This window comes from Mus caroli, unplaced genomic scaffold (assembly GCF_978045245.1).
Source record: "Mus caroli unplaced genomic scaffold, Mus_caroli_1 scaffold_6, whole genome shotgun sequence".
Lineage (NCBI taxonomy): Eukaryota > Metazoa > Chordata > Mammalia > Rodentia > Muridae > Mus > Mus caroli.
Window position 1 is genome coordinate 41,579,800 of NW_028227261.1, and position 23,529 is coordinate 41,603,328.

General features: G+C 41.7%; 1 protein-coding gene across 2 annotated transcripts in view; it reads left to right on the forward strand.

The window, feature by feature from the left end:
• Nucleotides 1-23,529, forward strand: part of Cyp4x1 (cytochrome P450 family 4 subfamily X member 1) — a 28,189-nt gene that overhangs the window by 2,971 nt on the left and 1,689 nt on the right. Inside the window, exons 1-11 of one of the 2 annotated variants that reach the window (XM_085839077.1) lie at nt 2,753-2,858; nt 4,964-5,105; nt 5,941-5,985; nt 8,060-8,187; nt 10,562-10,689; nt 10,767-10,921; nt 12,278-12,378; nt 12,908-13,098; nt 19,653-19,786; nt 20,905-20,969; nt 22,487-22,569. In XM_085839077.1, coding sequence (XP_085695203.1) covers nt 4,982-5,105; nt 5,941-5,985; nt 8,060-8,187; nt 10,562-10,689; nt 10,767-10,921; nt 12,278-12,378; nt 12,908-13,098; nt 19,653-19,786; nt 20,905-20,969; nt 22,487-22,569 — 1,154 coding nt within the window. In that variant the 5' untranslated portion in view covers nt 2,753-2,858; nt 4,964-4,981. Of the gene's footprint in view, nt 1-2,752; nt 2,859-4,963; nt 5,106-5,940; nt 5,986-8,059; nt 8,188-10,561; nt 10,690-10,766; nt 10,922-12,277; nt 12,379-12,907; nt 13,099-19,652; nt 19,787-20,904; nt 20,970-22,486; nt 22,570-23,529 lie in introns of those variants that run through there. The other variant, XM_021160868.3, reaches the window with a different exon arrangement.

Consider the following 23,529-nt stretch of genomic DNA (forward strand, 5'->3'; position numbering starts at 1 on the left):
AGGATACTTTCCTCTCTCACTGGGGAAAGACTAGGCAGCCCAGCTAGAAGAACATATCCCACATACAGGCAACAGCTTTTGGGATAGCTCCCACTCCAGCACCCATATGAAGGCAAAGCTGCATATTTGATACATATATGCAAGGGCCTAGGTCCAGCCCGGATATGTTCTTTAGTTGGTGGTCCAGACTCTGAGAGCCCCAAGGGTCCAGGTTAATTGATTCTGTTGGTCTTCCTGTTGAGTTCCTATCCTCCTGGGGGCTGTAATACTTCCTCCTAGTCTTCCATAAGAATCTCCAAACTCTATGCACTGTTTGGCTGTGGGTGTCTGCGTCTGTGTGAGTCAGTTGGTGGGTGGAGCCTCTCAGAGAACAGCCATGCTAAACTGCAATCATAACAGAGTATCATTAATAGTGTTAAGGATTGGTGCTTGCCCATGGGATGGGTCTCTAGTTAGGCTGGTTATTGGTTGGTCAGTCCCTCAGATTCTGCTCCATCCCCAATCCCTGCCTTTCTTGTAGACAGGATAAGTTTTGGGACAAGAGTTTTGTGGGTGGGTTGATGTCATTGTAGGTGTGGGCTTTAAGACCCTCCTCCTAACTGCCTGGAAGTCATTCTTCCACTAGCAGCCTTCAGATGAAGATGTAGAACTCTCAGCTCCTCCTGTACCATGCCTGTGTGAATGCTGCCATGTTCCTGCCTTTATGATAATGGACTGAACCTCTGAACCTATAAGTCAGCCCCAATTAAATGTCGCCTTTTATAAGAAAGAGAAAAAAAAGAGTTATGTGGTCACTGTCTCTTCACAGCAGGGGACAGTGACTGCTGCCTGTCTTGTTGACAAAGTTGATAGAATAAGGGCCATCTTAGGTCCTTGCTACCCACAGTCACTCTTACTGCTTTCTCTCCTGGGAGCATCTACAATCAATTACAGTTTCAAATAGTTTCATTTTCATTGAACATGCTGTGAGAAATGCTTTGAAATATAGTTTTCTAGTACTTAAAGAACACATCTTTCAGATGGTGGCCTAGACCTCTAATCCCAACCCTAAGGAGGCTGGGACAGAGGCCCGATTGGGCTATGCAGACAGACCTGTCTCAAAAAAATCAGAAATGAAAAACATTGAATTAAGAGTGTCTGGAATGCTTAAGGAAAAACTAAAATTCAATATAAGAATTAATGAAATGGAATTTAGTTGATTTTGTAAATTAACCATTACAGATCATTGGTTTTCTGTTAATTAATTTTTTTAGATTTATTTACTTTATGTATATGAGTGTTTGTTCACATATATGTCTATGCACAATGTAAATGACTGGTTCCTGCTGAGACCAGAAGAAAGCATCAGATCCCCTGAAAGTGGAGTTAAAATTGGTTATGAGCTGCCATGTGGGTCCTGGGAATTGAACCCAGGTTCTCTGCATAAACAACCAATTAATCCTAACTTCTGAACTATCTCTCCAGCCTCTTGATTTAATAATAATAATAATAGTAATAATAATAATAAAATACTAATTGAGGCTTAATGGTAGACTAATTTCTTAGAATGTGCTAGGTGGGCCCTGGCTCTGTTATTGAAACTGCAAAAGAAAAACAAGACAAAAATAGTAAATTAAGAAACAAACAAAACAAACAAACAAAAAGACTGGATGGACAGAATCCACCTCCAAATTCCCTCACATGGTTCTTGACAAGCCTTGGCATTCCTGCTTGCCTGTACTGGCTCTTTTCATAGGGCTGCTCACAGCTAAAGTGCCCATTTGTGCCAGGATACCTGGTTCTTTCTTGGTTTTAGCATTTAAAAAAAAAAAAACAAAAACAAAAAACATGTTTCTCCAGTTCCTTTACATGAAAAACATTGCACAGTACAGGTTAAAATATTATTCCCAAGAGCCCACATACATTCACAACTAAGCAACCTGCTATAGAGATACAAACTGTGGGCAAGCAAGGTAATTTTCTCAGCCAATTTTTCTTAATGGCAGGCTGCAATTTGTGGTTACAAAGAAAGGATCAAGTTTATCTTGAAAAAATAATCTTATACATTTTTTTTTAAATCACAAATCTAGACCTTTATTTAAAGAACAGTCACTTCTACTTTAAATCCTCAGGGTGCACATTTACTCATTAACAATTTTCTTATTAAATCCTATCAGGAAGCTGAGGGCAAGGGAGTACAAGCAATCAATCATAATCTTAACCAACAGCCCAGCTTTAGCGAAAGAGGCACAGTTGCCATTGTTCTTGTTCCTGACCTTAAAAAATCCTTAGCTTAATTATTAAGAGTGTAGCTTTCTGAAATTGAAATCGCTCCCTAAGATTTTCTACATCAGAGCCACTAGCAAAAACATCTTAATCTAACTTCACTAACAACTTGTTTTTCCAAATTCTTTCTAAGTATAGTGGTCATTGTTAACAATATATGTATTGTTATTGGTAACAATATATATATTGCCATCACCACAACATATATATAAAACATATATATAAAACGTGTATATAAATATATAATATATATTATAAATAACATATGTATAACATATATATTATATATAACATATGTATAACATATATATTATATATAACACATATAATATGTGTATATATTATATATATTATATATAATATATGTGTGATATATATGTGTGTGTGTATATATATATATGTATATATATATTCTTTCCTAGGATGGTGAATGAATTATTAAGTTCTTCCATCAGCGATGCCTAAGAGAGATCAAGCACTATTTTCGTGATCACCAATGATCCTGGCCAATGAGGGGCTAGAAACCCCCTTAGAATGTTCACAGAACACGTAGACTAGGAAGGATATCAAGCCCATGAGTCCAACAAACAGAGGTATGCTCCACACCAGCATGAAGTCCTCAGGACACGTAGCCCTTGGGGCTCTGCCTCTCTGAGGCTCACCCATCATGTTTGTGCTAACCAGTGGGCTACATTCCATGAGTTCTAACACCACTTGTTCCTCTCACACAGGGCTTGACATGTGTCAGATACTTAGTGAATTAAGGTGTTAAGTTCCATCATGACCATGCCATCACCACAACATGATGAGCTGTTGAGCTTCACGTTGAGGTCAAGATCTAAAATGTCTTCCTATGCTCATGTGTCTAAACACCTAACACCCAGCCAGTGGCAGTTTGGCGAGGTTGGCTGGCAGACATAAGTAACTGGAGGAGGAGAACCTTTGGGGCGTATAGCCCAAGCCTGCTCCCAGTCCTGTTGCCTCTGTTCCCTGGCTCTCCATGATTTGAAAACTCCATAAGCTTCTGCTGCTGTCAAACAGTGAGACATAATGCCATGCCTTCCTGGCTGTGTTGAGCTGTACCCCGAGACACTGTGACCCAAAATTAATTCCTCCCTTAAGTTGCTTCTGAATATTCATTATCTGGTATGTTATAGGCCCTCCATAAATGCTCTCTGTTTGTAAGTTAATAAATATTTGCACTGTTAGAAAATGTCATGATGGCTTGGGGATGGGAACATCAGCATCATTGCAGGACCTAGCTCTTGAGATCTTGACCTTTTAGTAGACCTAGGTTTAGGTCCATAGACCAGTTCATGGATGAGATGAGTTGACTGATAACACACAGATTTGTAAGGCTATTTTCTACCTCTTCTGAGTCTAAGAATAATACCACAGCAAGTGGTGTGAAGCCATCACACAAGGAAGAATTCCAACAGCCTTAGATCTCCTCCAAGGTGGAGATACCCACGACTGTGTTCAAATGTGTATAGGAATCCCAACCATACATTCATACACCACAATTAGATGCAAGGAAATCTTATTTTCGGTAATTTACAGGGAGTACTTAAGCTACTAACAATCTTGTACCTGAAAGGTATTGATGAGAGAAATATATACATACACATATACATACATATATATATATATATATATATGAGAGAGAAAGTAAGGAGAGAGAAGCAAAGGTCCCTTTCTGGCAGTATTATTTGTACTTGGCATTATAAATGCTAGAAGTCAACCATGTGTGATAGCTCACTTCTATAAACCTGCACTCAGGAGCCTGAGGCAGGATTTGGTGTGATTTCAAGAACAACCTGAGCTACATTATGAGATCTTATCTCCACAAAAGGAAATAAAATAAATTCTGGAAGCTGAAAGTTTTGTCTATATGTTTGTTTCAAACTCCAGGAGCCTGTAGAAATGAGTGTTTGTTATTGCAGGAAAGAACTAGATGTTTTTGTAGAAGGAGTTGGCAGGTTTGTAGAGAGAGATGTTCGTTGTTAATGTCATGAGAAAGGATCACTAATCAGTAGTTAGAGAACAGAAAAGGCAGACGGAATGGTGAGCTAGACAGTGGTCGTGTTCAGTTTACCAACAGAAAGCTTCTAGTAGCTTCCAGCATAAGAAAACAAACTGGGCAGCCAGGCAACTCTACCCCTCCTCTAGGCCTGTGACTTCCTTGGCAAGTGTGGGGGGGTGAAGAAGGGAGAGAGGGGGCAGAGAGAGGAAGAGAGAAGGGAGAGGGAGAGAGGGGGAGAGAGGGAGATGGAGGGGGAGGAAAGGAAAGAGAGAGAGAGAGGGAGGGGGAGAGGGAGAGGGAAGGAGGAGAGAGAGAGGGAGAGGGAGGGAGAAGGAAAGGCAGAGGAAGAGGGAGGGAGGAAGGGAGAGGGGGAGAGGGGGAAGAGGGAAAATTTCATCGACTTACCCTCTGCTGGGAAAAACTCACAGGATGTCACATGGCAAGGATTTGGTCTGATGGTGGAATTTATACTGAAAAAACAAATACACTCGCCTTGTTTAGGACATTATCCCCAAGCTTCGAGATATTAGAGAAAGACTTTCACCTCCCTACATATAAAGGAGTCAGGTCTTTCTGCTGTGCAGCCTAGTGTGGGCCATGAGCTCACCCCCTGTGTCTGTAAGACAAGCCAAGACAAACCCCACTGACTCTAATCTTCTGACCTTTTTACTATAGTTTCTTCAGGAGGATAATATGGAGACGCTTGATGAGATTGTCAAAAAGCACCCCTGTGCCTTCCCCTGCTGGGTAGGGCCCTTCCAGGCATTTTTCTACATCTATGACCCAGACTACGCGAAGATATTTCTGAGCAGAACAGGTAAGGAATGAGATGAAAATCTGAGCGCCAATCCTGCTAGGAGCTTCACATGATATATGTGTCCAGTCTGAAGTAAAGATTAGCCCTGGGGTTGCAAAACAGCCTGAGCAAGTATGGAGAGGGGACAGATCTGCCCTGGCCAGGGGAAGTCCCATGTACTTCCCAGTTCCTTGTCTAGTTTTGGCTCCAGAACCCCATAAATCCCAGCTGCTCCAGCAGCAGGGCCAGAGGCTTCCTTTGTCTCCTTGCTTTTGGGACTTTTGAGTCAACAATACTGATTCACACTGCATAATGAGCTTAAGTCTCCAGAGGAAATCAGAAACCTGCTTCTGTTTCTGAACAGAAGCTAGGGTGATGGAACGTTCTCTTCCTAGCCCAGACTCTTGGTTATGGTCCAGATTGTTCTCTTCCTTTACAGAGGAGAGATTATTCCCTCCATCCACCCACTCAATCTATTTATAGGGTTCCTATTGAGATTATTTCATAGTACAAAACTAAAAGCGCCATTTTGAGCTCTACTATTTACATTAATCGCAAGAAAATCAAGAAGCCTTTGTGCCTCACTGTCTGATGTTCTCCAACAAGCACACTTATCCCAACACCCATTCTGGAAACTTGTCCATCCCCTAGTAAGCCCGCATGTTGAAGGGAATAGCAACCAGAGAGAATATGAGCTTAGGTCCTGGGACTTGTCTTCTCTGGAACTGAATCAAGACGAGTTTTCCCAACCTCCAAGGCTATAGAAAGTGAGCTGCCCACTGTTTGCACTGAGTCCCCAATTTGAACTAGCCATGAGTGCCTTCCCTAATGTGGTCTCCTCTGCTTGGTTCTGCAGACCCAAAGACCCAGTATCTGCACCAGCTCATGACTCCATGCATTGGTATGTATGTGCAGCCCATTCTCACTCCAAGTCAGTCTTCCATAGCAGAACATCCCAAAGAGACTCAAAAGCATCAAGAAAGGGACATCAAATACTCGTGATGTGAATCAGAGAGGGGGAGTGCAGAAGAAGGAAGAGAACAATCCCGAGGAAGGCAGGGGACACAAGGGAAGTAGGGGGAGAGGCAGAGGGAGAAGGAGTCAAGTGAGTGTAATGACATGTAAATATGAAAATTCCATGATGCAAGCCAGTATTCTGTATCCCCACCTAAAAATATTAATTCTAAAGTTTGAAAATGGAATCTGGAGACACAAATTCAACCCCCAGTCCTACATTAAAAAAAAATAGAGGGTCATAATGGCATGCATTTGTAATCCCTGGGGAAACAGAAACAGGCAGGTCTCTGGGCTGGCCAGCCAACCTAACCTATTGGTAAATTACAAGCTCTTGAGAGACCCTATCTCAATTTAACAAAAAAAAAAAAACAGTGGATGACACATGAACCCACGACATTTCTATCGAATAAGAGCTATGAGGAGAGTCATCAAGGAGACGATTAAAGGTCAACCCAGTGTCAAGGTTCAACCCAGCAAAAACGTCACAGAAAGCACCCTTGTCTGTTTCTCTCCTCAAAGTTCCATTTTCAAGGCAACACATGTGTGAACTCTTCAGTCTTAGCCTCACTAAAGGAAGATTTAACCCTCTCTTCTCTCATGTTTCCTTATACTTTTCCTTTCTTTTCAGAGTTCTCTTATTTTTATATGCCTTTCAGTAAAATTTTTCTCTGACGGGCAGTTTGGCTTCACCCTGAGAGCAGATAAATTAAGCCTCTTTCTTCATGACATTGATGTTTATTTTAGACCAGGAAGGAATTAAATGAAAGAGTATAGGATCTAGATTCAGAGCCTATTAGATTTACACATTGCTATTCATGCCAATAGACTACGTGAGCATGATCTTAGGGGAGAAATTTAATCTCTCTAAGACTCATTTTCCCCATCTTTGAAATGATCATGAAAGTCAGTGCCAATGACTGAGTGGTGAATGCCAGATTTCCAGCACTTTATGCAACAGCCAGCGTTCTAAAAACACCAAACCAGATGTCACAAACCTGGCATTTTGTAAGCACTCAAAAAGGGATGTCATTCACAAAATCTCAGCACTGAGACTGGGAAATGACCACAAAGTCCCACTCTAACCTAGAAATTATTTGCAATTAATACCTGCTGGGAGATGGATAATCGGCGTTTTCCAGTGGAGTTTCACTGTGTGGATCAACCACATTACAGGGCAGGGCCCACTCTCAGGAGTAGTTGGTCAACACAAAATAGCTCCATGGTTTATTGTGCACTTTGTTTCAGTTTGGTTTCGTCTTATTTAATTCCTCTTGTTTGTCTATTTTGATTTTGATTCTTTGTTTTTTGATGTTTTTTCTATTTTTGAGAGAAAGGAGAAAAAACATGAAGTTGAGTGGTCAGAGAGGGAGGATCAGGAGAAGTTTGGGGAAGCCAAAACTATGATAAAAATACATTGTATGAAAAAATGTTAATAAAAAAATTTTAAGAATTATTTATTTTATGTCTATGAGTACACATTGTTGCTATCTTAAGATCCACCAGAAGAGGGCATTAGACACCATTACAGATGCTTATGAGCCACCATGTGATTGCTGAGAATTGAACTCAGGACCTCTGGAAGAGTAGCCAGTGAGTGCTCTTAACTGCTGAGCCATCTCTCCTAATAAAAAAATTTAAAGGATGTTATTCAAACTTAAAGTCTTTACTTAAGGTTGAATGTCTTGTATGTGTGCCTTCATGGAATACACAATGCAGAATACCACACTCCATCACTGTGAAGCTAAGGCTTCTCAGGCCTCAAAGCCTTCACTTTCTCACAGCACTAAATGCATTAACTCTGGTGTGAGCATCAGAGCTGACCGTCCCCATATGTCAGATTCTTGATATTCACTACTACTTCATGTCTGCTTGTGAGTCAGTGACATCAGGCCACCTGTGTTCCTCATCTCTCCTCACCCAGTAAAATGCATGAGGCTATGTGCGTTTTCTTCCTCAAGGAAGAGGACTCCTGAATTTGGATGGGCCCAGGTGGTTCCAACACCGCTGCCTCCTAACTCCTGCATTCCATCAGGACATGCTAAAACCGTGTGTGGACACGATGGCCCACTCTGTGAAAGTGATGCTGGTAAGTGAAACACTGTATTAGTTTATATAGTAGATTGAGAAAAATCAAAGCTGACTTCTGGAAACTAATCAGAATGCAGTACCCAGTGAGTAAGGATGTCTAGGTAAGCCTTTCCTGGATTCTTCAGGTGGTTAAAACACACGAGCTGGTCCTCTGACTTATAGTCTAACACTCTCTGGTGGTAAGACTCACATATTAGGCACTGTGGGAGACAGGTAAGGAATCCACGTGCAGCTAACTGGCTTCAAATTTCAGATTTACCACAAATAAATGCTGGTTTGCAGAACAAGAAAGCCATAGGCAGAGTGATGTGAGAAAAGGTTTGAGGCTGAAATGGACTTGGCTGATGGGTGTGAAGGACTGGGCAAAGCATGAGTGCCTCTCACAAGTGGTGGAAGATCTTTAGGGGAGTAGCACCTTCCAAAGGGGCAGGGGACTGCCCTGAGGGGCACCCCTATTGCATGGCTTTCTGGTTTAGAGATGAGTTTTATCAAAAGCTCTATTGACATAGAGGTTTCACTTGTTTAATGTTAAAAGTAGACAACCAATTAATACAGTTTCTTCATAAACTTCAAATACCACAAAGCCAAATTTCCCTCCTTATCTGCAAGCCCATACTCTGTTCCCAGGAAACAGCTGTTACAGGCTTGTGGCTGGGCCAAACTTCTGCAGGAACGGAGTAGGACATCAGTGGGAAGGAGTTCTCAAGGCAGAAACTGGGAGAACACCAGGATCAAGAAAGCAGGAAGGGGAACTGAGAGCAGGGTGGAGGATAGCATCTTCCTTAGCGCTGCTCAGTGTTTGGAACAATTCAGCTCCACCAGTGACCATTTCATCCCCTTGTTTCTGCCCTCTGCACTTGTCAGGCCCATGTTTCCCTGCTCACATCCTTCCTCCTTCTGCTGAATGCTTCCAGAGCACCACAAGCTCATTTCTTCCAAACCTAGCACATGGGCTCATCAGCTCTTCTCAAATGCCTGAATTCTATTAATAGGTAAAACTAATATATATTCATAAAAAAGCTTGATCCTTTAAAAAGGTTAACCCCTCTAGCTATCAGCCTTCTGGCCAAATAATAGACACTTCAGTGAAAGGCTTTCAAATTCTACTTTGTAATCAGTCTCCAAGCTTTCAGTACATAATTTGTCACCTGTTGGTACTCGACATTCAGCACCTAGGCTGACACCTATAGTTGCTCCACAAACATAGGTTGAACTAAATTTAAACATTTCCATTCATTCACATTTTTATACAAAAGTGTTTGTTGTGATAAATACATTTATAACTGGAGGATGGGCACTTAGGGCAGTTTAGCAGTTAGACCACACACTTCAGGCTGTGTGAATAGGCCTCTTTCTGTGGGAAAGTAAGAGCTAGCTCCCTGCAGCAACTCCTTTTCCAAGCCTCTTTCTGTTCCCAATGATTGGCTCAGAATTATTTTTATTGTTTTTATTTGAAATTTTTAAGTGAAATATAATTATAGCATCTCCTCTTCCTTCTTCTCCCATCAACTCCTTTCGTGTTATCATCCCCTGTTTCCTCTCAGATCTATTATCTTTTTCTTTAATAATTATTGTTCCATGTATATATAAATATACAAATATGAATATAACCATTTAGTGTTGCTTGTATGTATATATTTTCAGAGCTGACCATTTGGTATTGAATAACTATTTAGGGGGCTCATTCCTGGGGGAGACTTATTGGCCCTGTCCCAGGTTATATGAAATTATTACTAATATATATATATGTACATATATATATTGTTACTAATAGATAGGTAGATAGATAGATAGATAGATAGATAGATAGATAGATAGATAGATAGATAGATAGCAAGGGGCATTTAAGATTGCAAAATATACATTGTATGTGGCTTTCTTGTGCAGTAATTTCAGTCATTACTTGCCTGTAGCTCCTCCTCTAAAATTGGGGCCTCAGACATCCCCTTCCATGTTAGCATGTCTATTGGTGTTGTCCATAGCTGAATCTAAGATGATTTGAGGTGTGGTGTGATGGTTGAGAGGTGTGATGGGGTACCTAGCAGGTTGGAGGTTGAAGGTAGAAGAAGCCCCGGGGTTTCCACGTTGCAGTCTCACTTAGATGGTATGTGGAACTCTGTACCATTTGTTGCAGAGCTGAGACAGTTATTGAAAGACCATTTGCCAGATGTGAAGTGCGAGTCATGCTCCTTCTCACTGGCCTAGCGTGTGCTTCCTTTCCTTGTGCCCAGAATAAACACATGGGTGATTTACTCCTGGCCTTCAGTTCCTGTCAGGTCGGGGATTTTGTCCCTGAGACAATAAGGGAAAAAGCAGTCAAGTTAAGGCCATTTGATGATGGTGATGATATTGATCTTGGCCTCCTCTGGCAGGATAAATGGGAGAAGATGTGGACCACTCAGGAAACAACCATCGAGGTTTTTGAACACATCAACTTGATGGCCCTGGACATAATAATGAAATGTGCTTTTGGCCAGGAGACCAACTGCCAGATAAACGGGTCAGTGATGGGACAGTAAACAAGTTCACTGTGATCTGAGTCAATCATTAACTCACTGTTCCACGTTCTTCTTGCAGCACCTATGAGTCTTATGTGAAGGCAACATTTGAACTTGGTGAAATCATATCTTCTCGCTTGTACAATTTCTGGCATCATCATGACATAATTTTCAAACTCAGTCCTAAGGGCCACTGCTTCCAGGAGTTAGGCAAAGTGATACATCAATGCACAGGTAAAAACACAGACATATCTTGGGTGTGGGTTGCCCAAATCCATTCACCACCATGCCTGTCTTATGTGTAGAAGGATAAGTCTCATGGTAAGCAAGAAAAGAACTCTTGTTCTTAATGGAGCTTTAACATGATCACTGCTCAAATAACTGCAACTTCTGTCCTTTAAGATAAGTTTACTCCCTCATTATCCACATATTATGCAATTTTATTGTATGCAATTATTACAAATACATATATAGCAAGGGAGCATTTAAGATTGCAAAATGTACATTGCATGTGGCTTCCTTATGCAGTAAATTAAGTAATTATTACAAGCTACAGTGCCTACACAGCATAGACATGGAGGAATGAGTAGATGTGGATATGTATTCAAAAGACACACAAAAGCTGGATGTGGTGGTGTGGTACATGCCCTTTATCCCAACACTCAGGAGACTGTGGCAGTCGGTTCCTGTGAGTTCGAAACCAGCCTAGAATTTTGCCAAGTGAGTGTTGGGAGTCGAACCTGAGTTCTCTGGGAAAGTAGCCAGTGCTCTTAACCACTGAGCTATCGGTCCAGCCCCAACAGTAACTTAGTTCACAATTTCATACATGTGTACAGTTTTGATCATCTTCATTCCCACATTACTTTCTCTAGTCCCCTCCCTCTCTTACTGAACCCCCTCCCTCCAACTACTCTCCCTCCTACTTCCATGTCTTTTTTTGAGGTTGCTGACTTCAAATAGCTTTGCTTCCATGAACACGGATGAGAAGCTAAACCCATGATGTATAGAAAACGTTTTTGAAAATCAAAGCACACTATCCTACTTACTTCCATCTAAATTTACTTAAGATTTATATGAAATGGTAAATTCAAATAGCAAAATTGACCTCAATTAAGACAGGAAACAAATTAATTTTGTAGAAGGTGGTTGTAACCTGTTCCATCTGCTACATGTTCTTTTTTTTTTTTTTTTTTTTTGTCTGTCTGTCTGCTTACTTGCTTTTAGCTCCTTTAGTTTGATATGTTGGGTGTTTTATCTGCTGGCAATCTCATTGGGTAATTTCCATGTAAACAAGTTTTATGACTGGGGAAGAAAATGATTGGCCACTTGCATCTAACTCTGCAATCATTTTGCTTGTCTAGTGGTAGAAACTAATTTTTGATCTCTTCTGTTTGAAACTTTTATTAAAGGTTGTCTATTGAGAAAAATAAACCACTCAAACAAGTTTAATGTATTTAGATATAGTATACACACTCTGGACTCTGAATGCAGATGTGACACTTTGTGTGGGTGCTGTGTTGCTTTATAGTGTATTTGACTTTGGTTGACTTAGCTGTCCCCTTTGGTAATGAACACTATTACTCTGTGCAGAAAAGATAATCCAGGACAGAAAGAAAATCCTCAAGAATCGAGTAAAGCAGGATGACACTCAAACGTCTCAAAATTTTCTGGATATTGTTCTTTCTGCGCAGGTAAGTGCACCAAAAGTCCAGACCTGCTCAAACAGCTGCTAACTGTGTGGGAGGGTGGATGAGCTAGTGGAGTCGGGACAGGAAGACAGAGTAAATCTCTGCAGCTAAATCCTAGCGGTAGACGACTGTGAGCAATTGGCTCTCGGTGGAAAGACTGAGACCTGCTAGGAGTCTGTGAATACTAACTTACCTGGTTGCTTTTATTTGGAGGTTATGCAATACCTGGAGTTTAGAGACTCACAGAAAAGTTGGAAGCATGGATAGCACTTGAAAAGCAAATGCTGAGGATAAAGATAACATCTGGAAGAGTGAAGAAATGTTCCAAGTGTTTACGAAAAGCCTACTTCTCTTTTGTAACATTGGTTCTCCTTTTTGCTATGAGCAAAGTAGGTCTCATAGTATGTAGTTGGTAAACTAAAATTGATGCCTTTATTTGAAACTCTAGCATTGTGTAAAACTATTATTTTGATGATGTCTTCAAATATCTGTGATGCACGTTTCATCCAGCAACCTTTGGTGGGTGTTGTAGGCTGAAGATGACAGAGCCTTCTCAGATGCTGACCTTCGGGCTGAGGTGAACACCTTCATGTGGGCAGGACATGACGCCTCTGCAGCTAGCATCTCCTGGCTCCTTTACTGCCTGGCTCTAAACCCTGAGCATCAGGACAGATGCCGGTCAGAGATCAGGAGCATCCTGGGAGATGGGTCTTCCATCACCTGGTAAGATCCGCAGCCCTGAGTATGTCATGTCACCCTGGATCTCTTCTCGGGATTTTGTTTATTTCTCACCCTGGTGCCTTAGTGACCACAGTGTCCCAAGGTATATGTATGTCAAAGCAGAGGAAGCAGACCACTTGTCTCGTCTTTCTGAAGAGAGCCTGAGTTAACCCAATCTTCTGCAAAAGAAGTTCACTATCCAGAAACCATCCATCACTCATTTTTTTTTCTACACAGTGTTGCACTTGTTTCTTTCACCCAAGCTCTGGTACATTTGAAGTGAGGAACTGACCTTAGGCTTGCACTTGGAGCCACAAAGACAAGACTCTACAAGGACCCCTGTGCTGAGAAAGCTGGAGAAATAGTTCAACATTAAGATGGCTATAGATGCCTTAGCACATCACTTTGTCACTAGTGTCATATTTCAGGATAGGGTAGACTTAGGCCTTTGAACATATTAAATAGTATACTTAGTTATTATTGAGTTTTAGAAAATGTAGACTTCCAGGCAAGGTGGTGCATGCTTTAATCCCAGCACTTGGGAGGCAGAGGCAGGGGGAATCTCTGTGAATTTGAGGTCAGTCTAGTCTACAAAGCAAATTCTAGGACAGCCAGAGTTGTTACATAGAAAAACTCTGTCTTGAGGTGGGAGAGAGAAAAGGAAGACTGAGGACATTTTAAAAACTGAGACACTAAAATAATGACGAAGATTTGGTACAGACCCTGTCCTCGGTGATCTGCAGACTAAGGCAAGAGAGAGACCTTCATACTGTAAATTAAAGTACTGTGGTAAGGGCAATGACAGGGATTTGCTGACCACCAGATTTAGAAGACAGATTCCAACCCTGACCAAGGATGAGAGCCCCTTGAGGATCTGACATGTCTAGGAGAGTAATCCAGGAGAAAGCCTCTACTCTACCTCACCAGACTTAATGTATCTTGCTGTTACTAAACTTTAGATAATGGACATGCCCCTCAGATACGCTGTTTGAAAAAAAAAAAAACAATAAATCCCTGAGAAGTCATTCCAACTACCCTAGTCAAAGAGAGAGAAGATAAGCATGCTAAAGACCACTGAGCAACATTTCCCAAGCAAAGATCAGCTCAGAAAACAAAACTCGAAGTTCTAAGGTAAACAAGATTTCACTTTAAAAGTAAGGAACCAAGAGTCACCTCCTACCGTAAGTTCAAAGCGTCATCTAAGGAGAGAAGACTCTCCTTCCCCTGGGGAGATGGCTCAGCTAGCACTAAAGCACTTGGAGCACAAGCATGGGGACCTGAGTTTGATCCCCAGCATACACTAAAAAAAATTAAGAAATAAAAAAGGGGGGAGGGTATAGGGGACTTTGGGGATAGCATTTGAAATGTAAATGAAGAAAATATCTAGAAAAAAAGAAAAAATTTAAAAAATTAAAAATAAAAAAATTTTAAAATGCCAGGGACATAGAGCCAGCAAGATAGCTCAGCAACAGAAGCCTGTTCTGAATCTAATCCCCAGAATCCAGAGAGAGAACTGACTCCACTTCCACTTTTCGCTGGCACACAGCATTGTGTTGTGTGTGTACCACATGTTCTCTATCCACTCCACTGATCATGACCCTCGGGCTGATTCTTATCTGGACTATTGTGAATAAGGCTGCACTTGATACAGTAACTTCACTGCCTTTAGATATATACTGACGAATGAAGTTCCTGGATCATGTGCTACTTCTTTTTGTAAGTTTTTAGGCACTTCCATGCTGCTTTCCACGGGGTTGCACTGATTCATGTTAACACCGACCTTGTGCACAGATCCTACTTCCTCCCAACCCTCACTAACATTTATCTCTCTTCTACCTAACATGTGTGAAGTGATATCTCACTGTTGGCTTTCATTTTTATTTCTCTAATGATTTGGGATGTAGAGAATTTTTTTCACATACCCGTCAAGTGTTTGTAGGTCAGTTTTTGAGAAATTGCCTATATATTTTAATCAGTTTACGTGTTTTCTTGAGATATTGAAGTCTTTATATATTCTGAATATTAATTCCTTACTATACCTGTGATTTGCAAATGTTTTCCCCGATTTTTCACTTAATGTAAACTCATCTTTTATGTTTTTGTTGCTTATACTTTCTTTTTTTTAAATATTTTTATTAGGTATTTTCCTCATTTACATTTCCAATGCTATCCCAAAAGTCCCCCATACTTACCCACGCCCACTTTTTGGCCCTAGCATTCCCCTGTTCCCCATGCATATAAGTTTGCATGTCCAATGGGCCTCTCTTTCCAGTGATGGCAGACTAGGCCATCTTTTGATACATATGCAGCTAAAGTCTAGAGCTACGGGGGAATGAAGACCAAAGTGTGGACACTTTGCCCCTTCTTAGAATTGGGAACAAAACACCCATGGAAGGAGTTACAGAGACAAAGTTTGGAGCTGAGACAAAAGGATGGACCATCTAGAGACTGCCATATCCAGGGATCCATCCCATAATCAGCCTCCAAACGCTGACACCATTGCATACACTAGCTTATGCTTTCTAGAGAAGAGCTCAAAATATCTTTACAATGACCCATGTCAACAAGCATCTCTCAGTCTTTGGTTACTCTAGTAGTTTTACAATCAGATAGTATTTTTAAATCTTTATTCAATTTGGAGTTGAGTTTTGTATATAGGATAAGAATCTCATTTTATTCTTGATGTGTATATCTAACTTTCTCAATATCGGTCACTGAACTGAATATTATATTTTCCCCATTGTGTGTTCTTGGCACCTTTGCTGAAGAGTCATTGTCCACAAGTATATGTGTAGGAATAAGTGTAGGTGCAGGTGTAGGTGCAGGTGTAGGTGCAGATGTAAGTATAGGTTTAGGTGCAGGTATAGGTGCAGGTGTAGGTGCAGGTGCAGGTGTAGGTGCGGGTGCAGGTGCAGGTGCAGATGTAGGTGTAAGTGTAGGTGTAAGTGCATGTGTAGGTGCAGGTGCAGGTGCGGTTGTAGATGTAGAGTTCCAGTCTCTCCACCTGTTCTATTTGTTTTGTATTACTACAGCTTAACAGTAGATGGCCGCCAGGCGTGGTGGCTCACGCCTTTAATCCCAGCACTCAGGAGGCAGAGGTAGGAGGATTTCTGAGTTCAAGGCCAGCCTGGTCTACAAAGTGAGTTCCAGGACAGCCAGGGCTACACAGAGAAACCCTGTCTCAAAAACAAACAAACAAACAAACAAACAAACAAACAAACAAAAACAGTAGATGGCCAGATCAAGCATTGTCTCTCACAAAGGCACTTTGGTCTGTGAAATTATTGTTGCTGAGGAGAGAGCAGTCCAAGTGGGGTGCCTTCTGTCCCATCATCTCACTGACTAGTCTGTTTTTATTTATTCACTAAACTTAGAAGACTGGTATGTCTGTTTCCAGCATGAATCCAATGCTTGATCTAGTCTGTTGTAATTACTTAAGAAACAAATAAGGCTGGGAACAGTACTACATGCCTTTAACGCCAGCAGGGTAGGCAGATCTTTGTGAGTATGAGATCACTATGGTATACATGGTGAGTGTCGGGACAGACAGAGCTACATAGTGAGACTCTGTCTCAAAAAAACAAAAGAGGAAAAGAGAAGAGAAGAGAGGAGAGGAGAGGAGAGGAGAGGAGAGGAGAGGAGAGGAGAGGAGAGGAGAGGAGAGGAGAGGAGAGGAGAGGAGAGGAGAGGAGAGGAGAGGAGAAGAGAAGAGAAGAGAAGAGAAGAGAAGAGAAGAGAAGAGAAGAGAAGAGAAGAGAAGAGAAGAGAAGAGAAGAGAAGAGAAGAGAAGAGAAGAGAAGAGAAGAGAAGAGAAGAGGAGAGGAGAGAAGAGGAGAGAAAAGGGAAAGGGAAAGGGAAAGGAGGGAAGGGAAGGGAAGGGAAGGGAAGGGAAGGGAAGGGAAGGGAAGGGAAGGGAAGGGAAGGGAAGGGAAGGGAAGGGAAGGGAAGGGAAGGGAAGGGAAGGGAAGGGAAGGGAAGGGAAGGGAAGGGAAGGGAAGGGAAGGGAAGGGAAGGGAAGGGAAGGGAAGGGAAGGGAAGGGAAGGAACTTAATGTTGACTTTGCTTAGTCTTGATTGGTCTAAATTTGAAAACAGCCACTGAATCCTAGCCAGGTTGAGGGGGAAACACCCAGATGATCTGTTAACTATTCTCTCATTTAAGGAAAGAAAGGGGGAAATACTACAAAAAAAAAAAAACCCACATGTCCAAATATTTATTTTTCTATAATTATGTAAATATGTGTGTCTGTGTGCGGGGGTTATGCACATGAGTGCAGGTGATATTGAGTCTAGAAGAAGGTGTCAGATCCTCTGGATCTGGAGTGGTTGTAAGCCATCTGGCATGAGTGCTAGAAAATGAACACAAGTCCTTTGCAAGAGCAGCAAGCGCTCTTAACTGATGCGCCATCTCCAGACAAGAGCAACAAGCACTCCTAACTGATGAGCTATCTCCAGACAAGAGCAGGAAGCCCTCTTAACTGATAAACCATCTCCAGTCTCAGAACACATTTTGTTCAAAAACTCTATATTATACCTACTGTTTTCATTAATGAAATTTACATGTGGCATTCAGAAAACCTTAAGCAATTTCTTTGGCTCCTTGTCAGGCCACTTATATGTTGGTTTAACATATGAACATAACCAACATATTTCTATGTTGGTTATGTTCATATTGGAACAACAATATGAACTAACCAGTACCCCCTGAGCTTGTATCTCTAGCTGCATATGTATCAGAAGATGGCCTAGTCGGCCATCATTGAGAAGAGAGGCCCCTTGGTCTTGCAAACTTTATATGTCTCAGTATGGGGGAACGCCAGGGCCAAGAAGTGGGAGTGGATGGGTAGGGGAGTGGGGGGGAGGGTCTGGGGAACTTTTGGGATAGCATTTGAAATGTAAATGAAGAAAATACCTAATTTAAAAAGTGTTAAAATTTTTTAAAGATTTATTTATTACTTATTTTTATATGTAAGTACACCGTAGCTGTCTTCAGACACACTAGGAGAGGACATCAGATGTCATTACAGATGGTTGTGAGCAACCACGCGGTTGCTGGGATTTGAACTCAGGACCTTCGGAAGAGCAGTCAATGCTCTTAAACAATGAGCCATCTCTCCAGCCCCCTAAAATTCTTTTCTCAGGAAGTTGTATGTAAGTTCTGGGCCAGACTGTTCTATTCAGAGAGTTCCAGGCCATTGAGGACTACGTAGTGAGAACCTGTCTCAAAACAACAACCAAAATTCTACTTGCTTTTGCATTGATATGGACAAAGTTGTTTTTCTCAATTATGTAAGTGGCAGAGTAAACACAATTGCCTTTTATTTCCTGGCCTTGGTGGGAAAAGAATACAGAACTTAAATTTTACATTTTCACAAGGCCAACACCTACATTAATTTGTCAGAAAAGGAATGAGAAATGAGATTAGGCAAAATGACCAAATGTATGCAGTCATTTCTTGATCTCATTTGACTTGCTGTTATTCAAACAAACCCTTTCATCTTTTCCTGGTCTCACTTCAGACTTACTCTGTGGGAAGCGTTCTTTTCATCTCCAAGGCAAAAATCTTACAGAGTCTCATAGAGCCCTGTCTACTTACATCACAAGCCATTCTTGTGCCAGTTACTAGCCTGTCTAACCCAGGGCATCTCAAGTCATCATCCGCATGTCCATCCACTTGGAGCCTCTCCCTCCTTCCCACCTTGGCCCTGGAAACCAGTAGAGTGAGAAGGGTTTGTTGTTGGCTTCTCTTATTGACTAACCAGCTTGTCCCTACCCTGAGGTTCTGACCCTGTCAGAAATTATTGAATCCAGGATGAGAGGGAGAACAACTGGAATTACCATGTACATGCCAAAGGTTTGCCAAATACCTTTGTGTTCCTCCTTTCTCTCAACTGTTACATCTGCAAGCATATTGGGGACTTTTCTAGTAGTGACTCGTGAGGCAGGGGAACTCTGGACACAGTGCTTCTCCATCTGGTCTGCAGCTCTCCCTCCTCCGGTCAGTTCACTGATTCACCAGACATCCTGTGCAGCTCCACCTTGCTTCTGCTACTCCTCCCTGCCAGTCTATCTGCCCTGAGCCACTTGTCCTTCGTTCTGTGCTCCCCAAACTCCAGGGAGCACACGTCAGATCCTCTAAGTGATCCAAAGTAAGATGCCTTTAAGATGAGTAACACTCCACTCCATTTTCCAAGGTATTTCAACATTTCAACAATTCTCTTTAAATGATTTTTCTCTCTCTTAAACTTCTTTAGCCTCTTCTTCAGTCTTTAGCTGTTCCTTATACATTCTTGCTTTACATAAAGAGCTAAGGGTTGTAACACTGTTTTTCAGAAATCTTGTCATTCGGCATCTGGTATCTGTGTGTCTATCACCTTTAGGACTTCATTTGACATGGAAACAGGAAAGATTACACTTTAACATTGTGCTATACAAACCTAGACAAAAATCGCTTTATCCCAACAGTAATGCTTACCAGGAAAATAACTCAAATAGAGAACAACCAATGAAAAGTGGATTTAAAGTCTAAGTCACTTCCTCCCTCCTTTGTCCTCACAGGGAACAGCTGGATGAAATGTCATACACCACAATGTGCATCAAGGAGACACTCCGCTTGATTCCTCCTGTCCCATCCATCTCCAGGGAGCTCAGCAAACCCCTTACCCTCCCAGATGGACACTCACTGCCTACAGGTCTTCACATTCTTATCCTAAGCATGAGATCATGAAGGTCACAATGATGATAATAGGATTTAGAGCATTGGGGAATCTCTGGGTTGGAATTAAGCAGCTATTGAAAGCTCAGAGGATAATTCCTCAATCATATGTGAGCTACACTGACCTTCCTAAGTCACATAGCCAATTGGAGAGCTATTAGGTTCCAGCCTTACTTTAAGAACCCCAGCCAAGGGTTTCATCCATTATGGGACATTGTCTCTATGATAATATTTGTGAGACTGAGTGTGAGATCTACAGGACATGAGTATCATTATGTTAATGTGAGAAGGGGAGTCTCTCACCATATCAGCCTTAGAAGGAAATAATACTTCTCATTTCCCCCTTGGAATGTGATCTTAACAAACATGTGGTTAGTACTCTACAGTTTACAAGCACTCCTACAATATTTCTAACGTCTCCAAAAACCCATTGGGGATCCCATATATTCACAGAAGGTTAACAGACATGAAGCAAAGCTAGAACTCATAGAGAGCCTGTACTTGAAGTGCACATGTCTGGGTAGGGCACATAGGTGGCAGTAGGATCTCATGAGGCATTCTTCCACTGTGCTTTAGCATCACGTCAGCAGGAGAACTGAGGGCAACCCTTCAACCTCTGTAAGCTTGTTCACAAAACCATAATTATTTTGGATAAGAAAATGATGTTCAAGTTCCCTCTCCTTTGTCTTTTTTTTAATCACCAACCATATCAATATTTGCCCCCAATTCTCCACCTTTTATGAATGAACAATACCAAGAGAAATTAGCCACTGGTAGAATAACAGAACTGTCTCTATGAAGTGCTGTTTAGCTGTTAACAAATACTTAAGTAATTTCCAAACAAAGCAGAAAACTTAAACACAGTTTAGGGCTTTGGTAGGACACCAACAGCTTCTTAGGATAAAATAATGAATTAAATAAATGACTGCTTTGAAAATTGAAGTTTAAACCCAAGTTCATCTCCCCCTTGTCCTTCCCTGATGGAGTATTGGCACATAGCTCAGCAGGAGTCAGCTCTTTTCTCCTGGAAGAAAAGTGCTGTAGTGACAGAGAGCACACTACAGCAGCCTTTGCTCTGTTTCCCTTCTGTCTCAGGTATGACTGTGGTTCTTAGTATTTGGGGTCTCCACCACAACCCTGCTGTCTGGAACGACCCAAAGGTAAGAAGACTGTCTTCTATGGATTTGTTTCAGAGAGCGATGCCAAGTAAGTCATGTGCCCACAGTTAATCATGAAAATGGCTGTACCATGAAAGTAAACGACACTTGGCAAACAAACATAAAAGTCAGAAATGTGTAAAACTCACCCGATAACGATCCCATCCTCACCTCATATCCTTTATCTTTATTGGGATCTAAAAGACCTTAGTCCCACAATCTGTTCCCAACTGTCACTGTCTCTGTCTTACTCCCTCACCTGACAAGCTCTTCCAAACACCTGCAGGTGTGGGGGGGGGGGGGAGGATATCTGCAGGACTGTGACTGGTCAGCAGAGTAAATTGGGCAGCTCAGCCTCTCTTTTATTGTATGAAGCAATCAAGATCCTGGTGATACTGATAGCACATTGAAGTTGTTCAGCTCCAACACTCCATAAAGAAACTATTTGTGAAGATATGGGCAGAGTTTAGGGAAAGCAAATGAGAATGAATAGCTTTCAGAATCATTTATCTTTATCTAGACCTGATGGGCCCAGAAGGGAGGGTTACAGAACCTGGGGTGGAAAGAGTTAGGAGCTTGGGAGGAAACATCATATAAGCCAATGTAGTAGAGATATTGCCAACCTAAGATGGTCAGCAGGAAGGAGCCAATGAACATTCAACATCAACTCTCTGCAGCCACTCTTCAGATCCCCACCAATGCCTTGTATTATCAAAATCCAGTTGGAAACTGTAAGAGTCAGCTGCCCAGGGCCCAGAACAGGCTCAGATAAAGAGAAAAGAGGACAGGGACAGGCAAGGAGATTTGTAGCAAGCCTGACTTGATTTAATATTCTTGAAAACACAAGTACTAGTGTTTTCTTCTATGTAAACCACTGGGGCTTTAGATCTACCCTGTAGAATAGGAAGCTGGACCATTACGTCTAATTTGGGTTTGGCTTCTAAGTGTGTAAACTCTTGGACCAGCTAGCAGACAAGTCGAGCAAGAGCCAGAGAAGCCCTCCAGGACTATAGAGGCATTATTTATGTGACAACTGAGCAATTTGGCTAGTTGAAATTGTAATGAAGAGTTTGAAGGCAACTGTGTCTTCTCTCAAGATGAAATATTTTTGAAAAAGAGAGATGTGTACATTTCTCAAAAGTGAGATATTTCCCTATTTGTGTTGAGTGCATGATAAACTTTTGTTAAATAAAATCAATTATTAAAATTAATGTTGTCAAAAAGGCCAGGTAGTAGTGGTGCCTTTAATCCCAGTACTTGGGAGGCAGAGGCAGGTGGATCTCTGTAAGTCTGAAGCCAGCCTGATCTACAGAGCAAGTTCCAGGACAGCCAGGGCTACACAGAGAAACCATCTCTGGGGTAAAAAACAAAAGAACAAAAACAAAATGTAATGTTGTCTTCTTAGCATGTGGCCAGCAGAATGTTTTAAACTGCTTCTCTGGTCAGTGTTTTTGTTGACCATCAGTAAGTAGCACCTTTAAATGTGCTGTTGGCAAGACAAAGTTGTCTTCTCGTTTCAGGTCTTTGACCCCTTGAGATTCACTAAGGAGAATTCTGATCAGAGACACCCCTGTGCCTTCCTACCATTCTCCAGTGGTCCAAGGTGAGATGAACTTAAAGCTGTTGAAAATTTGCACAAAAAGCTCCATAAATTTCTCCCCAGAACCTATCTCTTCACAAAGAACAATGCCTCTTTCTCTCATGGCCCATGTGAGTCAAGGCTCAGGAAGCAATCTTGCAGTATAAATATTGCTCACGGGCTCAATGTCACCTCCCCTTATAGGAGAGATATGTTGTGAGTGACTCCAGCTACCACCTACTTCAGGGAGGACATCGCATCAGAACCTCCAAGTCCGCATTCTTGCAGGGAATGACATAAACATAAAGCCCAACCGTTTCAATGATATTTGGTATGAAAGCTCTGCTTTACTGTTGTGTGGTATAAGAGCCCTTTTTTGCTAGGAAGAAGAAACACAAACACATCTACTCACTCCAGAAAGATTATCCCTAACAGACCAAAATAAAGACTGTATTAGAGTCTACTTTGGTGAGACACCATGGTCAAGACAACTTATAGAAGGAGTTTAGTGGGAGCTTACAGAGTCAGAGGGTGAAATCATGACTGTCATAAAGGGAAGCAAGGCAGCAGGCATGCAGGTGTTACGCTAGAGCAGTAGCTGAGAGCTAAAATCTGATTTACAAGCACCAGGCAGAGAGAGAGAGAGAGAGAGAGAGAGAGAGAGAGAGAGAGAGAGAGAGAGAGAGAGAGAGAGAACTGGGAATGGCTAGGCTTTTAGAACATCCCAGAGCAACACATCCTTCAACAAGACACACTTCCTAATTCTTCTCATACTGTTCCATCAACTGTGGACCAAATATTCAAACATAAGATCCTACTGGGGAGCATTTCCATTCAAACCACCACAAGCTGCATCACCCAAAAGCCCAAACCAGCACAAGTGACTGTTCACAAAGTTACCACTCTGGAGCTCTCTGCACAACTTGTAGGCATCTGGATATGTCTGAGAGGACTCTGGGTAGCACAGCTGGTCAGTCTCTTTCC